The following is a 26,548-nucleotide window of genomic DNA, read 5'->3' as shown; positions in this document are numbered from 1 at the left end:
CCGGCGATTTTTCCTTTCCATTCCCTATTCTTTATTAAAAAAATATGTATATTGATTATAAATAAAAATATAAGATTTATTAATAAATTCCTTAAACCTATAATTAAAAATAAAAAAATGAATCAAAAAACATATAGATGCATTTTAAAGATTAGGGTAAGTGCGTTGACAGTTCTAAAACTGTTAAATAGCACAATTAAGCCATAAAATTTATCACAAAAGTGAAAACGAATCATAAAACTTTCAAAAAACGTAATCAAATCCCAAAACTTGTCGAATTGGTAAAATTAAGTTCTTCCATTAATTGTACTTTGTGAAAATTTTTGGAGTCGATTGTACTTTCGTGAAAAATTTTAGGACTTGATTGTACATTTTGAAAGTTTTAGGATTTGATTGCACTTTCGTGATAAGTTTTAAAATTTAATTATATATTTTAAAATTTTTAAGACTTAATTAAATTAGGACTTGCGATGCACTTATCCCTTAAAGATTTCCATAAAAATAAAATTCCCAACTTTATCTCTCTCTCAAAGTCTAAAAGCTTAAAAGTAAAATATCAACAGGCAAGAACAAAGCCAGCAACTTTTGTCAACAAAAGCCAACATCATCATCACCAACTCTTTAGATTCTCCCCTCTCTCTCTCTCTCTCTCTCTCTCTCGCTGGGAGCTTCCCAGGTCCGGCACTGAACAATGCATCACGCCTACATCACACCCTCCCAAACCCACCACCACCACCATGGCCACCTCCCCGCCGCCCCCAAATCCCCCTCTGCCCCTCCCCCGCCGCCGTCCTCGACTTTCACGGTGATCTGCGTGCTCCACTCGCTGCTCGCGCTCTTCTGCGGTTCCCTGATGATGTTCCACGCCCAGGCCTTCTACTCCCTCGGCCACGGCACCGACGCTGCCGACCGCCTCCTCGGATCGACCCCACAGGACCGGCTCCTGATACGGACCTCCGACTCCTTCGCGGGCCTGCTGCTCCTCGCCATCGGGCTCCTGCTCCTGATGGTGTCCAACATAAAGGACCGGGAGTTCCAGGACTTCTTCGCCAAGGGGTGCACGGTGCTGCACGTGATCGTGGCGGTGTGGAGGGTGTCCTTCGAGCGGAGGGTGGAGGACCTGGCCGGAGACTGCCTCCGGCAGACGGTGGGAGACTTCTTGCTGGCTCTGTCGTGGGTCCTCTTTGTTGTCTACTCCTGGAGGGAGAAGTACGACTGACCCCGAAATGGAATCTCGTGTGTTTTTGCTATTTTCCTCTTAATTTTGGCCAAAATAAGGTTTTAGTGTAAAGAAGGAAAAAACGGATTTTGAGCTTTTTTTTTCCCCTTTTTTTTAGTGAAAAAATGTTTCCCTAAAACTGTCAGTAAAATCTCAATTGTAGATCCACAAACTATGATCGCGTGTTTTGAATAAAACAATAGCAAATCGTGCGATCAGAAATAACTGACAGTATTATAGACTGTGAGGCTAGTGGTTTTCTTGTCTTTTTTGTTTTTCTTTTTCAGTTTTGGATCTTCTTTTGCTTTGGGTAAGTGGGTGTCTGTGAAGATGCTGGATCATGACCTGTGTTAGCGTTGTAACATCTGAGCTCTTTAAGGAAGGTATAAGATCTTGGGATACCATCTGTATACTGTAGATATGCGGTACTTGACGATCTTTTTAACTATCTTTTTGAGCTGTTCTCATCCGGTGACAAATTGGAGGAGCGAAGCTCAGCCGTGTTGGCGCAGATGAATTAGGGGTTGTCCGTGGTCGATCGGTCACCTTCAATTTGGATAAGATAAAAAAAAAAAAATTTGTAAGATTACTTTACGGGTCGATTTTTTTGTTTTTTTATGTAAATAGAAAGATGAAGAAACGAAAATAAATCAAGAGAGGGGTCGAAGAGAAAGAGCGAAGATAACTTTCATAGAAAGTGTCGCGCAATAGCACGGTCATTTCTTTGCAAGCACGAGACAAATGGGAAGACGCATCTCCAACGTTTCCCTAGCGGGCGGAAACTTTGCTTCACCGCGACTTCGTACTTTCCGAGAAATTTTCAGGTCTTAATGTAAATGTCCGAGGAAACTTCACTTGAGTCCAGTTCTTTGTATTTGTCGAGTGTTGTGGTCCGGAGGTTTCTCACGCACGGAGGACCAAGGATTATTCAAGAGCTGAGGTGACCCTTATAGTCCTAGGGTTTCTTGTGTACTCCGGAACATTCCTAAAGGCGGGCAATATGAGAATTGTGTATTAATTATTCTATAATAAATGTAGGTATTTGGTAGATGAAAAGATGGAACCTTCATCGTTAGATTAAAGAAAGCGCTGCAGCTGAAATAAGGGTATTTACCCCCTCATTTATATCATCTCACAACTAATAGAATTTCGAGAGCTTCTCTCACTCAAAGAATTGCCTTTAAAACAATACCGCTACACATTTCTTCCCCTTTATTTCACGTGGTCCAGCAGAAGAGAAATGAAGAAAGAACAGCAGAAGCAAGAATGCCACATGAACACACCAAAATAGCATCTACGCTAGTTCACCTTCTTTGCATCCTACTGTCTTCAATGTGGGGACATGGTGAGGGCCAAAAGGAGGCATCGCAAGAACTCACTTCACTCGTTGTCCCTATCACGAGAAGCTTATTTCCCGGAAAAAAGAAAGCCATATGTAGTAATTTTGCCAGCATTGACTTCCAGAGGAGATCATAGAAAAGGAGAATTACTCTTCACACCAACATCAATTCGTAGAAGCAAGGCGAGACGTGAAAAAACAACATCTGGAGGAAGACACCTCAAAAGGCCTACCAATGTCTGAGATATTAAATTGAACAATCGAGGCCCAATGCGGATGTACTTAAGTAGCCAGCTAGCAAAGCAATTCACTCAAGTCATGATGGTCTTTTAATGTCAGGGATGACGATAGCGGTTGATAGATCAAACATAATCTATCTTTTAAGGTCATCAAGGATGATAATGCTCAATGGAGATTCGTATGCACGTTCGAAAACCTATCATAGATAGGAATCCATTACAAAACCCTCCCCAATCATCATAGAAAATGTAAGATAACCACCCTGAGTTAGTTTAAAGTAGAGGGGAAACAATTAATTTCCCATTCCTCGGGCACTAATCAACCAGACATACAAGTCACAAACCTTCTAAATTTGATCGAGCGCATTTTGTGCTCTCATTAAGTCCAGTCATTGTGTATGCTAAGTCCTAAGCATGCAAAAGAAAATAAGAAATTAAAACTTTCTGCACCGAGAAGTCTGATTACTCAAAGAAAACAAAGTGTGGAGCAGATTGTCGTAGCCAAAGCAGGTTTACCACTGCACAACAAACAAGATTTTAGAGTAATCCCAATTGTTTTAAGATAGCACAAAATGCTTAGTGAAAATGGAAAAACATACCCAAATACCTGCCACTCGGGCCCTCCAGGAGGCAAGTGACAAGTAAATTTCCTTCCCTCAGTTTAACCTATGCAACCATTAGCATTGCTTGCTCATAAATGAGCTTCTACCGATCGCCTCAACTAACCGTTCCATTGCACGAAAAATTAAGGCAGTGATACACACATATAACTCCAAAACAAAAAATCTAGCTACCTACACCTATATGAGTTATTTATATTGAGTTAATGAGTCATAAATGGGTTCATAATGGCAAAGTCTAATATAACATGTGTGTTAAATGGGTTCATAACTTACGCAAACTCAATCCATCTTTATAATTCTCTTCACTTTTTCTCGCCCTCACTCGGTCTCATGCTCTCACCTCAATTTGGACATGAGCTTTCCTAAGTTGAGTTAAATATGGAAGCATTTAGCAATATGGGTCGGGTAGGATATGAATCGCTAAGGTAACGCATAAAAGAATGCCATGAGAAGCAGAAATTCGTTTGGTAATTTAACTTCTAAAGCAAAAATCCATTTAGTAAATTTTTTTACTAAGTTGAGTTAACACTTCTGGAAATGGATTTTGCTCCAACAGTACTTCTAGAACATAAATCCATTTGATATCTTTTTCTTTGTTTCTTTTTTTTTTCTTCCGCTGTCCTTCTTCTTGTTCTCGTTTGTGTTGAAGCGTTTCTCCAGCTGTCCTTCATTTTCCTCCTTCGAGCTTCCTCAAGTTGGACGGCTTGATCTCGTCCTTAGCTTCTCACTCGCCGGTCCATGACATCCGCTTCCGCCTTCCGGTACTCTTCCTCGAACGCTGCATTGAACCTATGGAGACATGCTCTTGCTGCCATTAGCAAAGTCGAAGACCTTTTGTGTAACCCAATGATGATGCAACAACAGGCCTTGAGATCTGAAAACGTTCGTAGGAACGCTATCTCTAGAAACTGTCAATGATCACATGTCATTTTCAAGCATCACATGCGATCAACACCACATTCACCAAAACGATCGACATCAAACGGCACATAAGTGAATTTTCAGGTCCTACACAACAAAATCCCACCCCATAGGTAGGAGAGCGAGACACTTCCTTGTAGAGCTTGGCCTTGGTGTTGAGCCTCCATAGGAGGATGAGAATTAACTAGGCTAATCAGATCAAGACCGAATACATCGGGAGATCGCTGGAGTTTGGGCTTTCAAAGTACAATTTCGACATATTCATATTTCCTGGTCGAGGATGATTCATCAATATGTCAGAGAGAGTTGCGTTGTAACTAGTGAGGAAAGTCTGAATTCCATCACCAATTGAGTGAGCAAAGTGGATTTCGCCAACTTCAGCAAGAATTTTGGAAGAGTCCTTTTGAGGATTGTGGCTTCATAATTAGAGAAGATCATTTCGAGCTTTACCAATGAAGAGAGGGCTTGTAATTCTTTTCGGCGATCCTTTGACTCTCGCAATGATTTCCGAGAATTGAAATAACGAAATAAGATCGAGGTACTTGAGCTCACGGGCAACGCGAGCAAAGATTGGAACACAAAGCGGACAACTCCGATGCATTTGCAACTAGACATCCAAGACGATAAGGAGCTCGAAACTCTCACCAATAAACCATCGTTGGAGGCAAGGCAGCATCCTCAGTCAACAAAACACCAAGAAGGAAAAGGAAAGTGGAAGAGAAAGAAGAAACAAATAAAAAGAAAAGACCCCAAATATGCCACACATTTGATTCTTTGAGGGTACATCAAGGAGAAGAAAGCCAGGGTAATATAGTCGATGCACTGTAAAAGGGAGTGTTTAAACCAAACAAGGATTGGAAAAAGTGCGACCCTTAATTTAAGAAATACTCCTATTACAAATATACAAAAAAAAAAATTACTTTGTGTTTACGTTAAATCAGTTAATTTAAGTTTCCTAATTTAAAATTGCACATTTTAGGAATCATGTAGTAATGAGGAACTTACCTAGCTTAAATTAGGATACATTCTTCTTGATTTATTTACTTGTTGTTGTCATAGAGGATATATTTATTCTTGGTCCTTGTACTTATAAGACTTAGTCCAATTAAGTCCTTGACTTCTCTATTTGTGGCATCGATTAGTTTATTATATGCAATCAAGTCGGTTTGTCCGTGGTTAACTTGTCCATTCCGACATGGCTCCTCATTGGTCAATTATAAATATTTTGAAAGGAGAATAACAACACGAGCGCGCGTGCCCACACACAATATATATATATATATATATATTGAGAGAGAGAGGAGGTGGGTTTGGGGGGTGGAATTTCTGCTCAATAGAGAGAAATAAAGAGCGGAAACTAAAAAGAATGAAGGAAAATTTGAAGCTTAAGAGACCGAAGAAGGAGAAGAGAGAGGGGCCCAGGCCTTTACTTGGGCCTTCCGGATCCGCATGGGCCTTTCTTTTATCCGGACAAGTGGACCCAAAATAAGGGCTAAAGCACTAAGTGAATTGGGCCGAACGAACCGGTCTACTGGAATGCTGCAGTGATGGGCCCGGCCCACGGGATTATGGCCGCATGAGCTGGGCCCCCTCTTCTTTTGTATTACTATTGTTAGTTTTGGTCTTTTTACTGTTGTTTATCTTTTACGTGTGTAAGCAAATTAACCGCTTTAGCGGTTTTATTTTTAAGAAAAGGAAACTGCTAGCTTGACAGTTTCACAAGATTGTCGGTTATTATGCAAAATACAGAGTACGGGTATGTGGATCTGCGATTGAGATTGTACCGTCCCGGATAATACCGTCAAGGAAGCATTTCCCTTAAGAAAACTATGCAAAAGTTTATTCCAAAGATACACCATAAAGATTTGAAGAAAAATCATTCCAGTATTTAACATGACACAATGGATCGCCGCATCATCCGAGGCTCATAGTCAGCCTCAACCTCAATAAAAGTTAAACGCAAAGGGTGAGTCTAATAACTATATAGATACATACACACAAAGATATGCCACTCCTATTGTAACTCCCAAAATTATGAGGGGGGTTAAGCAACAAGCAACTCGGTAAAATTAATTTTAATGTGTAAAATAGGATATCAAAGTTCAAATCGCATAATCCATTTAATCTTGGAGCATTTATGATCGATGTCAATCAAATGGGTCGTAGACCCATTTATTAACATATATTTGATGAGTTGAGCATTTATACTTATATTAAGTAAATTGATCAAAATGGAAAAACCCAAAATAATATGAGTGTTAAATGGGTTTGCAACTTACTTATACTCAATGGCACTTCAGTTACTCTCTTCACTTTCTTTGCCACTCACTCAATCTAGAGTTCTCGCCTCGGTTTGGGTATGAACTTTTCTAGTTTGATTAATTATGGCAATGTTTTAACAATATAGGTCGGGTATGGTATGAGTTGATAAATTTATATTACAGGAAAATGGATCAAAACAGATTAAATGAGTCAATTTGGGTCGGTCCTTTTTTCGACCCAATCCATCCGTTTCACGGGTCTACGAGAAACTAACCCTATAGAGACACCCCATCCACAAGTCGTATCCAATCTCTTTTATTTGCTTGGTGCAGATTGGAATCTTAAACCAGTCTTCCCGTCTTTTGTTCCCAAAGAAATCGGCCAAGTTGCTCAAAAAACTTTGCAAACAAGACAGAGGCCTATAGCAAAAGCCACACGTGGAGAAATTCAACAAGCAGCTCATAGCAAAAGGGACATAATAAAGGCCTTGCGGTAACCCTTGATCTTTTTGGAAAGGTAAAATGACATAAATAGTCCCCGAATGTGCAATGTAGACCCTAAATTTTAAGTTTGACCAATATGTTCCTTGAACTTTAAATCAATGTGCAATGTGGTCCTTGAACTTTTAATTTGACCAATATAGTCCCTAAACTTTTGGAACATATTCCACTTAATCCTTGAATTTGAATCAATAGAAGCACCACATTGAACATCTCTCTATAGTTCAGGGACTAAATTGAACATGCTCTAAAAGTTCATGGACCATATTCTTCAAATTAAAAATTCAGGAACCACATTACACATTGAATTAAAGTTCAAGAAACATATTGGTCAAATTAAAAGTTTATGGACTACATTACACATTGAGTCAAAGTCTAGAGATCATTTGTGTTATTATTCCTTTTGGAGACTAAACATGATTGATCAAATTCACGGATACCCCGTCTTGGATTAATAAGGATTATGATCATATGAAGATAGGGTTTAGCTTCGACAATTAAAGGTTATGAGCCCATGGACCTCCCAACCGAAATTTAACGTTCGTCCGTATTTTCATTCTTTCCCCGGTACCCACACAACGAAAGGAATACCGCGTCTCTTGTAAAAGAATGCCATGATGATTTCTCTCATGAGGAGATGACATAGGGTTATATTTGTTCCGCAACTACGGTGAAAGGTTACAAACTTCTGTCCACTCGCCTAGAAATGGAGAATCGACAATGTAGGTGTGGAACGAGGGCAATGGGGGCGAACATCTTGGGCCGAAGCTAACCCGTGAGGCATTTTCATATATGTCCGGAAAATCGAAGCGAGTAGTTTGATCTCTTACAATTTTACAACTGTTGTTTCTTTGTTGTCGATTCGTACAACGAATGATCGCACACATCATGCACTAGACATGGCCAAATGGGCCCGGGAGCCTGGAACCGGCCCGTTGATCGGGCCTACGGTTTCAACTAGGAATCGGAACCGGCGGTTCGGTCGAACCGGCCATGTATAGCATTCACAACAATGTAAGAAAGAGAAGACAACATATGAATTTACGATAATTAAACCTTCCACCGATCGCATGGATCACAACCCGTCCTACTACAACTAGTCTAAAGCTACAAAGATACATACAACAGCCAATCACAGCGCTTTCACATCCTTTTAAAGATAGTACATTATTACCCTTGAAATTATCAAAACTCGAAGTAGAATATCCTCTCTCTCTTTTTATGTTAGACGAAGGCTGGCTTCCATCAATCATATCCAGAGCATCGGTTCGATCAGATCTCTTGGAGCAATATTTGCTCCGTCGAATGCAAGTATTGAGGCTGTTAGCATTTGCAAATGAACTTCATTGACAAACGCAAGAATGCTTAGGACAGGCACTTTCTCAATGGCCAAAAACGAATCGATGCACGAAAGTTGCAATAGCCGCTTATCTACTAATCATCTTTGTTCTTCAATTCTTCCACATATTACAAGTAACGTAGGAGCCATTTGTATTTTTTCCGCGGGAATTTTTCGAATTACCACTGCTTAGCTTTCAATTCACCTCTGACCATCAAATGAAATGTGAATAACCCGTCCTCCTCTCTTTGAAACAATGGATCATCTCCATATTAGTATACCTTCCTTAGAAAGCTTGGTCTCCACTATCTGTTGCTACTCTTTGAGAAGAGACTACATTGACTCAAGTGATGCCTCCAATGTTTGCTGCTCCAACATGCAACTAAACCAAAGAAAAAACGAATGCCTAATTGTATGCATTAAAGCGTTCACTCCCTCAAACAAGGTATTACTTTTAAGTTTATTAAGTGAACAGCGACCAAGATACACATTGTAAAAAAGTATAGTTTACTCCCACTCTCTAATCCATTTATCAGCAGGGCCGCATGTTTCTTGGCTCGATTTGTTGGTTTATTGGAGGAAATTTTAAGCTAAAAAGGGTTAAATCATTACCTTGTGAAAAAGTACACCGAAAGGGAACGGATCCCAATAACATATAAGTAGCGGATTACACTAAATAACATGCTCTAGAATCATCTTGAATCACCGATCGGAGAAATTATATCACGTGGAACGATATACCTCGATAGCCACAGATTAAGAGCCTCAATTGCAGCTGAGAAAACAATATAATCGATCGTTCTTCGGGAAAGTTTTCACTAAGAGAGTTTTTGTGTCGTTTGACTAAACGACATACGTTATGTGAAAAGGATATACCATCTCCTCTCTCTTTGTATCGAATAGGAAGTAAATCTCTCTTAATTGGGATCAATTATCGCAATAAAAGCATATATTGATTTTGCCCTTAATGGACGCAATCTTTCCCAACATATACATCTAGTGCATTGAAGCAGAAAAAAAAAAATTGCATAAAAGCATAAAACAAAAGGATGGTATACTGAATACGGATGGGTTAACAAATACACGTGCAAACAAAAATAACAGTCCAAATCCTACAGAAATGTCCGACCTTGTTGACTAACTTAACGGAATCTAAAGAATGAACACCATAATGTTTAATTGTGACAATTAGTCTTAAAATCGTAAAACAAATATGAAATGTGTTATGAGCTTTATGTATCTAAATGTGACAACATTTCATAATATCTTATGATACACATGAAATAACTAACAAATTACCCAAACTTACAAATCCGTCATCCAAGGAGATGGATAAAATGACATTCACACCTTGTATACACATGGAATGATGATAAGTTTTTGAATTTACTATAACAATTAGAAAAAGAGAAGCTTTTAATCTATACTACCCGAAAACTAGTTTCGGTGAAACTTAAATATGAATGTGCCGTACAATATCGAGGTTGAACTCATCAATACTCAACTTGATAATCTCTCGAGCCTAATCGCATTCAAGTCACTTTCGTAGATTATCTAAAACTCACAAAAGTAGACACAAAAATCTGTAAATTTTTATTGTATGAGAGATTTTGAGGTCAAAATTCATTTATATTTTAAATCTAATCAAGTCAAGTCGAATCAAATTTGAATATCTCGATTTTCTTTTCGAGTTGAGTTTGAGCAAGAAATTTAATACCCGGTCGAGGTGAAGTTTCGAGCGTCTAAGCGAGTGAGTCAAGCTTGACTCCATTCGTTGCAAAGCAGAAAAAATAAGTCCAATAAAAAAGAGAAGATAAAAAGAAGAGGGGAACTCAAGGAATTGCTTGAAATGACAAGTGACAAGACCCGTGAACAAATGGGTTAAATTGAAACGCCTCGTAGACTAACAACCTTATAGGCTTACTTACAAGTTAGGGCCTGTTTGGTTCAGCATTTAGCCAAGGGACTTTGAGCAAATGCAAATACCTTTGGGCCAAAGGGGTTTAGTGAAATGCAAATACCGTTTGATAAACCGTAATTGAAAAATGCATTTGGATGTAACTTTGGAGAAAATGTTGTTTGGTAAATTTTTAAATGTGGAAAGTCCTTTGGTATTTCAATATTTTTTAACTTTAATCTTTTTAAAATTAGGAAAAAAGGCTGCAATTTTTATATTTTCTCCTTAAAATTAGGAAAATATGATTACATAATTCATTGAGGATAGAAATAAGTTTTCCTCTAAAAATTACAAGCCTATTTAATTATTAACTAAACCCAACGCTATTTCATCTCGTAAACGTGCCATATCGGAGGATGCATTAGTATTTGAAGAACTAGGCCCATCATCTACAGTGTCGCAATCAACTAAATATCCATACTCGAGATCCAAATCGGCATCTTCAAAATCCATATCCTTCACGGCATTTCTCCGTATATAATTGTGCAAAGCCATTGTCGCTATGACAATTTGCACTTGCTTCTCATACGGATAACTTGGCATTTTTTTTAGAATATGCCACTTCATCTTCAATTCGCCAAAGGCTCTCTCAATTTCGACAAGTAGCGATGAATGAGCACGGTTGAACACTTCTTGATAACCTGTAGGTGAAGGACATTGTTGAAACTCTGGCAAATGATATCTCACTTGTCTATATGGCCCCAAATAACCAGTGGGATTTGGATAACCAGCATCCACTAAATAATATTTACCTACACAAATATAACGTAGATGTAATTAACATGTCACATAGATAATAATTTGAGAGGGACATGAAGTTGATAAACCATTGACTAATGAACCTGGAGGAGGATGGGGAAAGTGTGCATCACGTCTTCCAACGGCTTCATGGAAGAGATGGGTATCATGAGCTTGTCCTTCCCAACCGGCAAAAACATAGATAAATTCCATGTTAAAATTACATACGGCCAATACGTTTTGAGTTGTCGCTCATTTTCGCCCAATAAAACGAATTTGATCGTACGTAGGTATCACCGCCGGGATATGAGTACCATCTATAGCTCCAATGCAATCCTAGAACAAATAACACATATATTACTTGATTTACAATAAGGTTTGATTTTTTTTTTTATTGTAAAATGTTAAATTACCTTAAAATATGGATAGAATCGTCGATCTTTCTTGATCTTCTCTGGAACTTTTCGAAATTGTCGATTGGTTGGTTGGATCAAATCCTTTGCCATATCACATATTTTATCTAAAACTAAGCTAAAGTGCCTACTAATGGTTTCTCCCGAGCGTTGAAAGCGCTCTCGTGCTAACCTATTACCCGCACCGTGTCCCAATATATAAAGAAACATTCCAACCATTTCTGCAACGTCGGTATTCCTAGATCCTTTCAAGCCATAGCGTGTCACTAAGTCATGCGTCAAATTGTTAAATACAGAACTTTGCATTCGAAACATATTATAGCACCTAATCGGATTAGCATCTCCGGCCATCAACTCTTTAAACCATGCATAACCTATATATGATGAAGTCATGCAAGGTTGTTTGCAAACATACATCACTTGACAAGCAATAGCAGCTTGAGTGACTGTGAGAATATCCAAAAAATTGTCTTCCTCCTCTTTACATTTTTGCCTTTCGGGAGAATCCATAACTGCGAAATTAGACAAATTTTCCTAGTTCTCATAATGGACAGGGAAGGGACAAAAGAAATGATAAATAAAAAAATTGGAATTTTACACAAGCATGAGAAAAGATGTACCCAAGAAGGAGTAATAAGAACTCCCTTCAAATTGCCTGATTTTTTCCCCCGATTTCCGCTAGAGCGAGAAAACGGAAAGCATAGGAGATAGGAGACTTTGTTGTAAAAGTGAAAGTGGGGGAGGATGATGTTGTAACCCCGAACAAATAACATGTCAAAAATGGACGATCTTATTATCATGGCCGAGAGTTGATAACTGTCGGACCCGGTATTTAAGACAACTCTGCCAATTATTTATTACTCTGGGAAATAGACATCCGTTCATCCAACCAAGTATAGAGAAAAGATCTTGAGAAAAACAGAAGATTTTGCAACTTTCCCAAAGAATAAAGGGGACAAAAGTCAATCAATTATAGGGCAATGTTCTCTATTTTGGATAAAATCCCGAAGAAGCTCGGTTGCAAGATGACGAAGCGCCTTTCGGCGCCTTCCCTACATCATTGATGAAGCTCTTTTCTCCATTATACTGTTCAGCAGAGACTGCAAAAGTTATTGTACATACCATACTTCAAGATAATAAATGCCACTAATGCTTCGGACTCATCAAAGAAGGGTAAACATATATCCGCCACCTTTAAGATAGATATGCAACCTTGGGAGGAGCTTTACGTTTCCTACCAGAGATATCTGCCACATTTAAGACTCATTTCAATTATCAGCCACATTTAAGATCCATTTGCAATCTACGTAAAAAGTAGCTCAATAGATCATTGCAAAACAACAACACCGACAAGCTGTAACTTCAACTCAAGGGAAAAAAAAACCAAAATGCTGAGTTAAAAACCCTAGTTGGTGTTGACACTAGTGAATGCTAATTGGTGAATACAAGATTATATCAATGTCTTAGCAAGTTGAACCTTTAATAAGATGCGAGCAACGATTTGGGAGCTCATCTTCTCGGGTTCAAACTGCAAAGATAGGGCAACATCAGCAGTCCAATAGCGATATAAAACTACAAGAAGCAAATCAGGACAAGATAGCTAATCAAATCATCGGCCTAAAAGTTCAAAGCTAGAATCACAGCACCATCAGCATGAATTCACATTGGCAAAAGAATCAGCAATTATCATGGTAGTAACCTTGGCATTACCTAATAAAGGCGAAGGAGGCAGAGATTTGCATCCAAGTTGTAGGTCCGCAAAGAAACCCGCCAAATGCAACACCAATTAGCATTCACTAGTGTCAACACCAATTAACAAAATGCTAGTATCAACATCAATTAGCTGTGACTTCAACAGAAAGTAGCTCATCCATGTTAAAAACCCTTCACCTCATCCATCTCTGTCATGGAGAATTCTTTTTTCCCCACTTAAAAGTTTTTCAAAGAAATTGAATACGTAGAGCATTAGGGGGAATCATAACAAGGAGATATCATGCTTTTACAATTGAATAAACATAGCCCTCGCGCATTAAACAAAGTAACGAGGAAACAGTTTTTACATTAAAAACAAACAATACACATTGGGTTCACACATAAACCAAATAAAAATCTCACAACAAAATAAAATAGCAATAGTCAAGAGTACAACTAAGATGCTACAATATCCTAGATATTACTAAGCTCGTCCATCTCAAACTTGAGATACTTGACTCTTAGTGTATCACTGTTCAAGCTCATGAAGACTTGCTAATTGTCTTTCTTTTCCTTCAAATGTTTTATTGCGAAAAAGTATAACTTTTCATCTTGCACAATCTCGGGAATGGAATTCACCAATTGCAAGAGGTCCTTGTAAGGACCAAATCCGTAATCTGGTTAACATGTGAAATTGCTCCTATTTTCAACAGCGGAAACCATCCTTTCAATTTGGTTTCCAAGCTGTTATTGTGGCGTCATTCTCTTCTCTTTCTTTCCCCGAGCTTGCCTCGTTGAAGTCCACATCACTCTTTTACGGGTTTGAGTTGCATTTTGTTCAACAACATTTTCACAACCTTCGGACTCCAAAATCTCATCAGCAGATACATCAACATCAGCGATATTAGGTTGTGTGGCATCAACATCCTCCTCAATACGTAAACCTTGTCCAGGATTCCATGTGATTCCTCCGGTAGCAACCGTACTATCGAACATTCTAGCTAACAACATATCAAAATCGGGATGTATGCCTTTCATCCTAAAAGGCTTAAACCTATAATCAGCCTGTTATAATGATAAGAGTATTTCAATAAGTTGTGTCAATGACATTCAATTTAGCAGAAAAATAAAAGAGGAAGCGATACGAACCTTAATTTTATCTTCCCACCATTTATCGATCGCAGCAATGGTTTTCTTCTTGTCATCCCATCCTAGTCCTGTTTCACTATAAATCAATGTTCTCCATCTTTTCAATTCTTCCTTGAGATTATCCCACTTGCTCTTCATTTGAATTTTTTATACTTGTTACCCGTTAGTTCTTCAAACTTGTTAATTATGATTGCCCATCCATCTCTCTTGTTGCTTGCGGGACGGTTGCCTTTTTCGATTTCCTCAATACACAACTTACAAAATATGTTCACATCTTCAGCAGTCCAAATTGCTTTTTCCTTTGATGAACTTGCCATCTTTTAATACTGTGAACATAAACACAATTGGGAGGACCAAAAGAAAATATATGAAACCAGCAAAACAAATAAGATAGAGCACACCTCATATAAGTAGTCAAGTCAAAAAGCAATCAAGTCTCAATCACCCTATCCCTAGCTAGATAGCAACCAGCTTGTTTAAATGGTCCAGGCCATATATTAGAGTCAGAATTGCACCGTTGAATTCAAAAGTACCATTGGCCTTAATCTCGCTTTGGCATGTTCCGTTAAAGGAAGAGATTATAGCACACTAGTCATGCACACTTCTTGCCAACGGACATTGGAATCAACCAAAAAAAAAAAAAAAAACTAAAACTGAAATTGAAATTACTCTAAAGATCAGTTGCGGGCATCAATAATCCCACCCAAATAAGAAAACTAAATTCCCTCCCGAACCGCTAATTTTCATTGACTTAACTACTACCAAAGAACCGTATCCACCAAAACAAAACTCAGCTCTTCACAATGTTGACATGATTTCTTTTTTGGCTTTTAACAGCAGTTTCCATGGACCTCTACTTTCTATGCCATGAGAAAGCCAATTCAAATGCACGAGAAGTGACATATCTCTCGGTAACTTATTATGCAGAATTGTTCTCATAGATCAAAAGGGTAATCATCGATAAGAATCCATAGCACTAGGAAATTCAAAATTCATAATAGAAACAATTCCAGGCACTCATTTTACTATCATGGACATTTTATCACAGCTTGAACATATATTAATAACTGTTACCAATTATGTGAGCATGTAGGGAAGCCTTGTAGGCGACCATAGTCATATTATTTCTACGGTTTATGAGCAATCTCGATTTCTTAATCAAATTATATTTTGCTAATGCTTTCCAGTTAGTTTAACTAACAAATAATTACCTGCAGACTTTGGTAAGCGCCTAGAGAAAAGGTTTTCAAATGGAGATTGTGTTTGCGGTTTTCTTTTGAATAGTTCATTGACTGTGTAGTGCGTTGATCATATAGCACTTTCGGCTAGACAGTGCAAACTTGTATGGGAGGGAAACTCAAATGGCAACTAGAGTATTGGTTGGAGTACTTGCCAATTTCTTCAGAATTAAACTATGCCATCTACTTCTATGAATCAGTGATGGAAATTAAATATATTAATAACGGGGAGAAGAAGAACGAATTGCTCCCTAGATCACCTTAAAAGGAGAAATTGACAATTAGGGGTCAATAAGATCTATTTCACTGCAGAAATTGATAATCAGGGAAAACGAACTCAACGGGGTCTCCGGGGGAGTCAACAGAGAGACAGAATAATGCGCTATTCCCAGAAATTTTCGATTTTGAACAATCAAAAGCCAAAGAAATGGGCGATTTCCAACAGACTACCAAACTCCGGACCAAATTTCCTCTTAAATGAGGACTAATTGCTGGCTTTCAATTTCTTAACAACAAAAGTCTCGGAAGAAGAGAGATTGTAGTACACGGTACAAAGTCTCAAGATGAATGAAGAAATCTAACCTGGGAAAGGGGGGAGCTTTGGGCGTGAGGGCGGGGACCCGGATGGCAGGTGTGAGGGAAGGCGTGAGGCAAGAGATCCGACCGCGGATGTGAGCCGTGAGGGGTGTGAGGCAAGAGATCCGACCGCGAGCGTGACGGAAGTGACCCAACGGCGAGCGTGAGGGAGGGCGTGAGAGAAGAGATCCCGATGGTGGGCATGAGGGAGGACGTGAGGGAAGAGATATCGACGGCGAACGTGAGGGAAGAGATGGAGCGGTCACCGTGAGGGAAGAGATGCGTCGAGATAGAGAACCGAGGGGTGTTACGAGAGAACTCACCTGCTGTGAGAGCAAACTGGAAGCCTCCGGTCTTTTTAGATCAACGAAGGCTGGCTTTTTTCTTCGTAAGGGGCAAAACGGGATTATTGTTAGAGAATGAGGGTAAAAAGGGAAGTCTTTATATTTTCATTTAAGTGAAGAAGTTGCATCCCGAGAATGCAAGTTTCTCAAAGCTGCTCTTGAGGGACTTTGGCCAAAGGTCCCTTAGACTTGCATTTCAAATGCAAGTGCATCTAGCCAAAGTGAAAAAAATATTGAGCCAAACAGCATTTGCATTTGCCCAAAGGACTTTAGCGCTCAAATGCTCATTCGCAATCTTGAACCAAACAGGTCCTTACGAGAATGTCTTTGAAATTAAGGGTATCAATGGTTGGATTCGGTTTTTCCGAAAATCTGAACTGTATCGAACCATTATAGTGAACAGCAGAATTGAACCGAACCGAACCGAATTGCAATCCGAATAGAGCCGAAAATCTGGTTCGGTTCGGTTCGATTTTTCCATTTTCTTTTTTCCTTTTTCCTTTTTTCGATTTTTTATTTTAATTTTTTTTACTTGTTCTTTTTTTTTTTTTTTTGATAGAAGGGCCGACGGGGCTGCCGGTCACCGGCCGAGGGCCGGTGACCCTGCCCGGCCCCTCGCCCGCTTTTGGAACCAAAAAGGGGAACAAAAAAGAATAGTTAATTTTTTCCAAATTGCTAATATTAAGAAATGCAGATTTTCAGTTCGGTTCAATTACTGAAATAAATCGAACCAAAAAAAAAATTATCTATTTTTCAATTAACTGAATCGAACCGAAATGTACGAATTTTTCGGTTCCAGTACCGTATTCCCACACTGCTTAAATATAACTCGCAGTGTTTGCTACTCGACAAATGAACAATCCATGCAGACTGCAAAATCGTTATACAGATCTTGACGCGAAAAGAATAAACAACATGGGACGCCACAGCTGGTTAGCCACGTCTAAGCAAACGAAGGCAATCGGAGAAATGCGCCATCTTGATCTTCTCTCGGCCGGAGTAGATGGCCTTTGCAGCTCCACTGTGCCCGCGGTAGGCTGCCTGCTCTATCAGCCTGTAAAGCTTCTTGATGGGCATCTGAGAAAGCGTTAGGAGCAACAAAAGCACGAGTTAGAACTCCTCTCTCCGAATCGAAACTGCGCCTTACTCCATTTCCAGGCAAAGAAGCTATCTTCCTAAGTCCTGAATCACGTGGCGGCTCAACGAACTTCCTGCCGCACATCGTCGCCCCGACGCAGCAAAATATAAGTAGGCACAAGTTGAGAGATCTAAAAGCTTACATCATTTAGAGCCTCGGCAGCCGCTTGAACATCATCTTCAGAGAAAACGTTTAGCTGTTCCAACACCTGAAGGGAAACAAAAAGTAAGTAAAGCATACGTACGTACATATGTAGCTCTATGGTGACGTCAAAATGCTTCATATCCGCATTTGGAATTTGATGCAATTTGAAAATTCTCCAGCCTGCAGAATTTGCTTTTGGAAACTTGAAAGAAAAACAGATTCCTAGTCGATTAAAACAAGACTGCTGCGCATTTCTTCCCCGCTATTTCACGTTTTCCAGCAGCAGAGAAATCAAGAAAGAACAGCAGAAGCAAGAATATTCCAAGCAAACACCAAAATAGCATCTACAGCAGATCACCTTCTTAGCGTCCTCTGTCTTCAGTGTGGGGACATGGTGAGTGTAGGAAAAGTCATCGCAGGCACCAATGGAATCCAAGAAACTCACTGCACTTGTTGTCCCTATCACGAGCAGCTTCCTTCCCTGGAAAAAAGAAAGCCAAATGCATGTATAGAATAAGTTAAAACTGTTCAGTAATGCGAAAAGGACGCCAGAATCAAACCTAGTAAGTCAGAAACCACTGACTAATTCAGTAGAGATAAAAACAGCTAGTACAATACTAGAGTCACGAGGGACAGAGGAACACGTACATAACCTAATGCTTGTATAGTGAAAGAAAAGTTACCTATAAAGTTCTATATCTCATCTATTTATATTAAAATGCCTCTGCATATGCTAATGCACTCAGTGAGCAAACACATATAACGTAAATTTCTTCCCCCGGACAGCCTTGAGGAAAGACATGAACCAAGGTTGTTGCACTCAGTCCGTTGCTTTGTATAGTAGAACAAACTTCAGTACTCCTCCATCTCAAACAGGAAGAGCAAACTTGCCAATCATTGTAAGGTCAACATGGGGTAAGATCATGCCAATGAACTGAATCTTGATCTCTCAAACTCAAATTCCTGATCAGCACCTGTATCATGACATCATTATTTTGTTCCCTCCGGACATGGCTGGGGATTTTTTTCTCTCTACATTGTCACTCATATTTTTCTTTCCTGGGGAAAGGGAACTCATTCCCACTCATCCACCTTCAAGCATTCTTAATTCAACAACACTAGAAACTTTGCCAGCTTTAACTTCCAGAGGAGATCATAGAAAAGGACAATTACCCTTCACACCAACATCAATTTGTAGAAACAAGACGTGGGGAAAAGAAAAAACCTTTGGAGGAAGACGCGTCAAAAGTGCTGACACTTTATGATGTAACAGAGTTGAATATCGATGCCCAATGGGATCATATTCTAGAAGCCTGCAAAGCAATTCACTCAAGGTCGAAATGATCTTTTAATGCCAAGGATGACAACAGCATTTGACTAATATAAATCAACAGAATTTACCTTTCAAGGTCATCAAGGATGATCATGCTCAATGGAGATTTGTATGCATCCTCGAAAACCTAAGATTAGAACCCATTACAAAAGCTTAACCACGCTGCAAGTTGGTTAAAAGTGGAGGGGAAACAACTAAATTCATATTCCTCAAGCACTAATCAATGAGATATACAGGCCACAAACCTTCATAATATGTGCCCATCTGGAGCTCTCGGGTACTAGTCCAATCATAGTTTCTGTCGAGACCTAAGCATCCAAAAGAAAGTCATAAATTGAAACTTGATGCACAAAGAAGTCTGATTACTCAAAGGAAGCATAGTGCGGAGCAGAAGATTACAATTTTAACGTATGCAAAATCACTATCGATGCCAACTGTAGCTGCCAGAGCAGTTTTACCACTGCACAACAGACAGACAATCTTAGAATATTAAGACACAGGAAAAAATCCTTGGCAAAAATGAATAGCAATGCGTCAAAAAACCCCCAAATACCTGCCCCTTGGACCCTCCAAGAGGCAAGAAACGAGCGCACTTCCTTCGCTCTCTTTAACTTGCTCAACCATTAGCATTGCGCTCTCATATATGTCCTGATGTCGATCACCACAATTCACCATGCCATTGCGCCTACAAAGACATTTCCACAAACAAGACAATTCTTAAGAGCACATCAGATAAATCTACGGATCATGAGAACATTGCTACGAAAGGTAGATATTTGGAGAGTATCAGCATTCAATTATTCCTACCTGCATCTTTCCAAGTCATCTGTGGAGGCTCCAAATGCAGGGACAATTTCTTGGAGCGCATTCAAAAAATCGTCCATAGTGACTTTGATACTCTCTTCATCCACAGGCTTCGTAAGATCATCGAGACTTAATTGTCTATTCAGAGCATATGATACCGCACTTTTCACAACGCCTTCAATTTCTGCACCACTATAGTTCTTTGAACGGGCAGCTGCACAATTGCAGATTGCAAATCATTTGAACATACACTATTACGATATTATATGCCAATTTTTTCGGCTTCCACATGGCGTTGCTCACTAGAATAAGCCACTTGTAAATTAAAAATAATGAACATGTGCACGATGAAGTTCCATTACAGTAAATGCGACCAACCGACTTACCAAGGTCCTCAAGACTGACATCAGGAGCAAGAAAAGAATTCTCTTTCATCTTGTTCGTGTGGATCTCAAAGATTTGCAAGCGGCCGTTCTTATCAGGAAGGCTTATCTCAACTTGTACATCCAAGCGTCCTGGTCTAAAAATCCAAATGTCCAATGTAAAGAACGTCTTTAAGTATCTATTTTTACCTCTAAAACAAATATTGTACACGTACATATGGTCCTGCCAATATTATGATGCCACCCACATGTCAATACTCAATAGCAAAATAGCATTCTCTTTATCCTCATAGTGCTCGGCATAATAATTCTTACGAGCAACAGTAAAAGAATCTCCCAAGAAGTTGCAGGATGACCCATGAATGCTTTTTACCATCTCAGGATATTAAAACAGCTGCTAAAAGACTTGGATATGAAGAACCAGAATAGAAAAAGAAGGACCACCTCAAAAGAGCCTCATCAAGAAGATCTTTTCTGTTGGTCATTCCAATAAGCATGACATTATTCAGTGACTCTACGCCATCAATCTGAAAATCAGGTACTATATCAGCAGCGATGATTGGTATTAACGAGCATAACAGGCAATATTCGCAAAAAAAAGAGGACCTAGTTAAATAACTTTGCACGATTACAAACGCTAGGATACTAATACGAACCTTTGTGAGTAGCTGGTTTACAATACTGTCATGAACGCCAGTACCATCTCTTGTTGATCCTCGTGACTGCAGATGCAAAATCAGGTCATTTCATATCTTTATTATAGAAAGTTGACAACCAACAATAGTCACCATGATTATCTTCATGAAAAAGATATGACTATTCGCAAAAAGTGCAGTTGATTCAATTGACACCTCAATTTTACTTAAGCCAGACACAGCCAGTTAAAAAGTTCCTCAAAACTAAGAAATGAAAGGAAAGATGAAATTTGCTCCGAGCGAGGCTAAGCTATTCAGCCTCATAGAGGACAGAAATGCATATATCCACCAGATAATCTCATACCTTGCATATAGCATCAATTTCATCAAAAATGATGACATGCAAATCACTCTCGTCGCCTGAGAATTAATGAGAAGGGTAAGTTACAGATACTTGCTAAGAATAATCATAAACCCAATTCATGTACTCAATTACCGCGAGTCCTCTGATCCTGTTCAGCATCAGCAAATAAATCTCTAACGTTCTTCTCTGTCTCACCAACAAATTTGTTCAACACATCAGGACCATTGACTATCTGGCAGATGCAATGAAGTCAAATTGACAAAACGTACATATATTCATATAATATGCAATGTGAGTAGGTAGGTCTACGCATGTAAGTATAAAGGTCGGTTCGCATACTTACATCTTAGAGATGATTCAAAGATCTTCAACAAAATAAGTAAACTACCATAAGAGCAGTAATGAGGCTATGTCCAAAAGGATTCAAGGTTTTGAGAAAAAGGGGAGACATATCCTAAGCAAAGGGGAGAAAATAAAGGCCGAGCAGCAATAAACTTTTAAGCCCTCGACCTTCTTGGATACTAATTATTATTGATTAATTTCACAGATAACAGTAATTGAAAAACCACGTGAGGGAACATACTGTACCTTTGGTTCTTTGCCGTTCAACATCTTCCCTATTTGACGAGCAATTAGGGTTTTGCCAGTGCCGGGAGGCCCATAGAGCAGCATACCTTTGACGTGATTGATACCAAGCCTGGGATCGACCTTGTATTAGAGTAAGAAAAACTACACCAGAGTATAAACACATCATACAAATTGCAAAGCCCAGAATTCTGGTTTCTTTACTTGCTAGTCACATGTAGAGGGAAAACACGAGAGGCAAAAGCCCTTCGAAATATGTCTGTAAACTCTGCGCTCAAGCCACCAATGCCTAGGGACTGAAGGTTAAATTCCTTCTGTCTAAATATGTTGCTACTGGCAGCTTCACGTTGATTGACTACCTGAAAAACAAGACAAAACTGTTGAGACAGATTCGACAAAATCGCCACATTATGGTGTAATGGCCAATAAAACTGCATTGGGAAGATGTTCACTATCAAAGATTCACACATGACAAGAAATAGATATTCACTATTTCTATAAGCACGAAGTGCAGAGCAAACTTAACATCACAGAAGTTTCAGCTGAGCTCCATGAGCATCCTGAGAGACACCCTCACTGCCCCCAAATTCTAATGCAAAATGCTTTAGACCCTGCGGCCTAAAATCAAACTTTGAGGATATACTAAGCATATTTTCACTATATGACTTGAAATCTGGATCTCAGAACAAACGTCGCAAAAAATTAAAACTGCATGCGATGAAAACGAGAAGAAGTGAAAATGAAAAACCTTTATTCCGCTAGCATTCGATGCTGCAAAGACGATATATGTGTCGTTTGAGATCATTCCACTTTCGGGAGCATTTGACCTTTCTTGTCCCTCCGCTCGATTGACTGTGAAGATATAGTTGTTCCCATGATATTCAAATGATACCCTTTGCCCTACCGTCATAACCTGAAAAAAAAAAAAGCATTTACATTCCGATATACATCATGAAGTTTGTATATCAGAGACAGAAATGGCGATATGCATGTCTAAGACAAGTTCATAATAGTCAAGGACGTAAATAAACAAACACATGAACTTTCAGAGTCCCATTTCAATAATTCTAGCAAACATAAAATCATAGACTTTAGGAATGTCATGCTTCACGAAGTCCTTCACAAGGAGATGTTTTCCCTGGGAATTTAAAGAATGCATTTCAAAGAGATGACATACACACTATACTAAGTCCTTGGCAAGGACCTATTAGAGATCCAAGACGCAATCCTAACTCAGAAATCCTATGCCGAATTGGCTCATCAATCCACCGGGGCAGAGTAAGTTGTAGACCAATGAGTAGGACGGGAGGGGGAATAGTTAACAAATGCAAGGAGGCAAATTAACGTGACTAAAGGTGCATTTGTTTCAAGAAAAATACCGTGCTAAAGGAAAATGCTTTCTCGTTTGTTTAGTGATATGCGACCGAAAACTGTGCTTGGATCTAATTTAAAAAATGATTTCAATCTCATCACTTTAAAAAATTAATTTTTAATTTTTTTTAATCCTTGCATTTCTTTACTTTTTCTTTTCTTTAATTTTAATCTTATTTTTCTTTTTCCTTCTATCTTGCTAGTCACCGGCCATCGCCAAGGCCACAAGCAACAGGCCGAGGGAAGAAAAAGAAAATATAACAAAATATTAAATAATTACATAAAAAAATTAAGACATTAAACAATTAGAGTGGAGTAATTCTTGAAAGTGATTTCACCTCTTCGAATTGAAGAATTCACTTTCCTGATTTTATGCATGAAAATTTTCATTGACCGAAAAAGTGTCGGGTGAAAGTTCGGAAAATTAATTTCTGGAAAACAATTTCACTCACGCAAACACACGAACATATTCTACACTCTCCAAGACTGATCCAGGCAGCATGCGAACTGGCATTATGCTGAAAAACGTATGTAGTACCTGGTTGATAAACTTCTTCCGCAGTTGATTAGCCAGTAGAACAGCATCAATCTACAAAATTCAAAAGAACATTAAGGGAAAGTTTCTTGAAACTGCTGCCCCCCACGGCCAAATGCAGTACAGTAGGCTCATAACATGCACACCTGTTCACTTTTGGTTCCTCTCTTGACAAACTCTAACTCAACCGTGAGCAACGCCAGATCGAAATCATCCGGCGCCACAAACCTACATCACGACAAGCCTTGAGACAATTTCCATTCGCTACCGAATGCGAGTACCACTGTTCGACCTGCACTAACCTGCTAACAGGGATCGAGTCGCCAGTCGTTACCCTCGCATGGCGACGTTGAACAGAATTCAGCGCGATGTGACCAGGGCGGATACCCTCATGAGGAGTTCGTCTCAGTTAAGGCCACAGACAATCACTGGACAGTTCGTGCGAAGATCGCACAACACCACCATCAAACAATCACGCGAATAGACAGTCCTCGCTGAAATTTAAACACCCCATGCGAACAACTAAGCAAAGCATAAAGCGAAGCATTCAAGAACCGCAAAAAAAAAAAAAAAAAAAAGATATGAGAGAGAGAGGACGGAGCAGTCGCCAACGGAGGCGATGGAGAACTCGATGCCGGGGACCGAGAAGTGGTGGAGATCGGAGGGGCAGCAGTAGGCGAGGTTGGTGAGGGCGAGATCGGCAGCCGGAGTGCTGGTGACGATCATGGTGGAAGGCGACGAGGACTGGAAGAGCCCACCTGGCATGGCTTTGACCGGGAGATCGACGTCGAGCACGAAGAAGAATACGAGAAGAAGAGAGGAGATGCGGGCTTATACATAGGCTCGGATGTCTTGGTTTTTCTTAGGCTGTAAGGAAGGAGGGAGGAGAGATAGGCACGGTTTGCTCGAGAAACTTGATAATAGCAATTAAGGAATTCTTACGCTTTACCGCGTGTTTGAACGGCTTGATTTTTTTGAACAATGCATAACCGCTACCTTAAAAATTTTCCATATTCTAAGTCGAGAATACTTAAGAAATACGGTATTTGATCGTCTGAATTCGAATTAAGACATGATAAAACAAACGAGATATGAAATCCTCTAAATATTCTCTGAATTGTAGAAATTTCTCATCATATTTGGTGTAACGTACGAAAAGATTTGAAATCTTAAAGAAGATCTTCGAAAATATTTGAAAACCTGAGAGCTAAGAAAATATTGAAAATTTTTATCTTTGATAATATTTGAAAATCCCGTCTCCGACTCATGAATGTCACGACTCAAGCCCTCCTGACCATCGTCCTCAGCAAGCAACAGTCTCTGGGAAATCGGCCTCAGGAGAATGATGACTCTCGACGGACACGACCTCGCGGAGTTCTTGGTACGCCTCATGAACAGCGGGAGGCAATTCATGTTGGCCGTGTGGCCAGACTCCATGGCCGAAGATAGCGGCAGTGACGTCGACTGTGCAGTGGTTGAAAGTGACGATGAACATCAAGGGGGTTGCAAAAAATCGGTGATAATTAGTGATCAAAGGTTAGAAAATGGTCGACAAGCGGAGTCAGACTAAGTATAGAGTTAAGAGTACTCGACAATTCAGGGACATCTCTGAGTCAACCCCCGATCGGTGCACATTTATGCATAAAAAGGGTATCTAATTTATGGGTTTCAAATAATTATTAATAATTAAATTAGTTTATTTGGCTGATATTTTGATTATCGGAGGAAGTTTTATGAGAGACCAAATTCGAAATATTATCTAACTACAGATATTTGATTAAATCTGATATTTTCTAAAATCCAAGATCCTTAATGAACTTTGTAAAATCTTATCTTTAGCAGGTTTGGATTTCCATAAGCTCTTGATTGATAAGATATTCCGAAATAAAACACAATCAGAGCCGGAATATAACGGGAGGACTGTAGGTACGGTGGAGGAGACGAAAATAAATATGAAAGGCATAGGTTTAGATATTGAATGTTAACAAACAGCTTTATGTTCAAAATGGGATTATCCAGTCTCCTCAACCGGACTCGAATTATTTTATGCCTTCAAGACTGACCTGTCGTAAGTCCGGGACCCTAAGAGCTTCATTCAAGTCCAAGGCTGGACAAATAGATAAGGAATTTGAGGGAGGAGCATGGCCGTATCATGATGTCCAACTGATACCAGCTCGATGAACCCGAGTTTTAATATTTTTTTCTTCAATGAAGGACCTGGCCATGTAGGCCCCTTAAAAGAAACTGACCTCGGCTGAAGAAATTGTGCATGAGGGTGAAAGCGGCGTTGAAGAAGGACTTTAAATTCACGGACGACGGTCTTGAAGCTTGCCGATGACGGAACTAAGAAAGAAAGAGACGTCAAAAAAACCCACTTCGGAAATAATTTTGGGGATTTTTATTTTTATTTTTACCCTATCATAAAATTCTGACAAAATTGTCTGTATTCTAGTGGTCGAAAAACATTGGTTGGTGAACATTTGGCCGGCCGACGTGATCAGGCACTTATTTAAGATTGACTTAGCCATTTCGGACTCTTATTTGAAACAAAGTCCACTATAGCTCTTTTTTTTAAAAATAGCCCCAATATTCATGCCCTTAATTGGTATTTTCTCTATTTTATATGAGAAACTATTAAACTCAATCACTTACTGCCGTTGTTTTTCAATTTTATGTTGAGATCTATTGTGTAGAGGTAACTTAAGGT

The 26,548-nt window shown here is 39.3% G+C and overlaps 3 protein-coding genes across 3 annotated transcripts; 1 reads left to right on the top strand and 2 right to left on the bottom strand.

Moving 5' to 3' along the window:
- The first annotated feature begins 583 nt into the window (after positions 1-583).
- Positions 584-1,671, top strand: LOC115750365. The gene is made up of 2 exons (XM_030687663.2): positions 584-1,313; positions 1,490-1,671. The coding sequence occupies exon 1, from the start codon at positions 692-694 to the stop codon at positions 1,217-1,219; it is 528 nt and encodes a 175-aa protein (XP_030543523.1). The 5' UTR covers positions 584-691; the 3' UTR covers positions 1,220-1,313; positions 1,490-1,671.
- A 12,318-nt stretch (positions 1,672-13,989) lies between these two features.
- LOC115750364 lies at positions 13,990-14,532 on the bottom strand. The gene is made up of 2 exons (XM_048275537.1): positions 14,392-14,532; positions 13,990-14,307 (listed from the first exon to the last, which is right to left on the bottom strand). Exons 1-2 carry the CDS (start codon positions 14,527-14,529, stop codon positions 13,990-13,992), a joined length of 456 nt encoding a protein of 151 aa, XP_048131494.1. The 5' UTR covers positions 14,530-14,532.
- A 2,835-nt stretch (positions 14,533-17,367) lies between these two features.
- LOC115750363 (vesicle-fusing ATPase-like) lies at positions 17,368-24,606 on the bottom strand. The gene is made up of 21 exons (XM_048275536.1): positions 24,454-24,606; positions 24,144-24,229; positions 23,988-24,069; positions 23,845-23,895; positions 22,684-22,848; positions 22,140-22,294; positions 21,939-22,047; positions 21,483-21,582; positions 21,351-21,406; positions 21,008-21,073; positions 20,796-20,878; positions 20,355-20,488; positions 19,972-20,182; positions 19,718-19,849; positions 19,564-19,624; positions 19,410-19,472; positions 19,233-19,291; positions 19,057-19,144; positions 18,190-18,312; positions 17,830-17,895; positions 17,368-17,626 (listed from the first exon to the last, which is right to left on the bottom strand). Exons 1-21 carry the CDS (start codon positions 24,604-24,606, stop codon positions 17,483-17,485), a joined length of 2,187 nt encoding a protein of 728 aa, XP_048131493.1. The 3' UTR covers positions 17,368-17,482.
- Positions 24,607-26,548: the final 1,942 nt, after the last annotated feature.

This window comes from Rhodamnia argentea, chromosome 3 (genome assembly GCF_020921035.1).
Source record: "Rhodamnia argentea isolate NSW1041297 chromosome 3, ASM2092103v1, whole genome shotgun sequence".
NCBI lineage: Eukaryota > Viridiplantae > Streptophyta > Magnoliopsida > Myrtales > Myrtaceae > Rhodamnia > Rhodamnia argentea.
The sequence above is the reverse complement of the archived record's forward strand: the minus strand, read 5'-3'. Positions and strand labels throughout refer to the sequence as shown.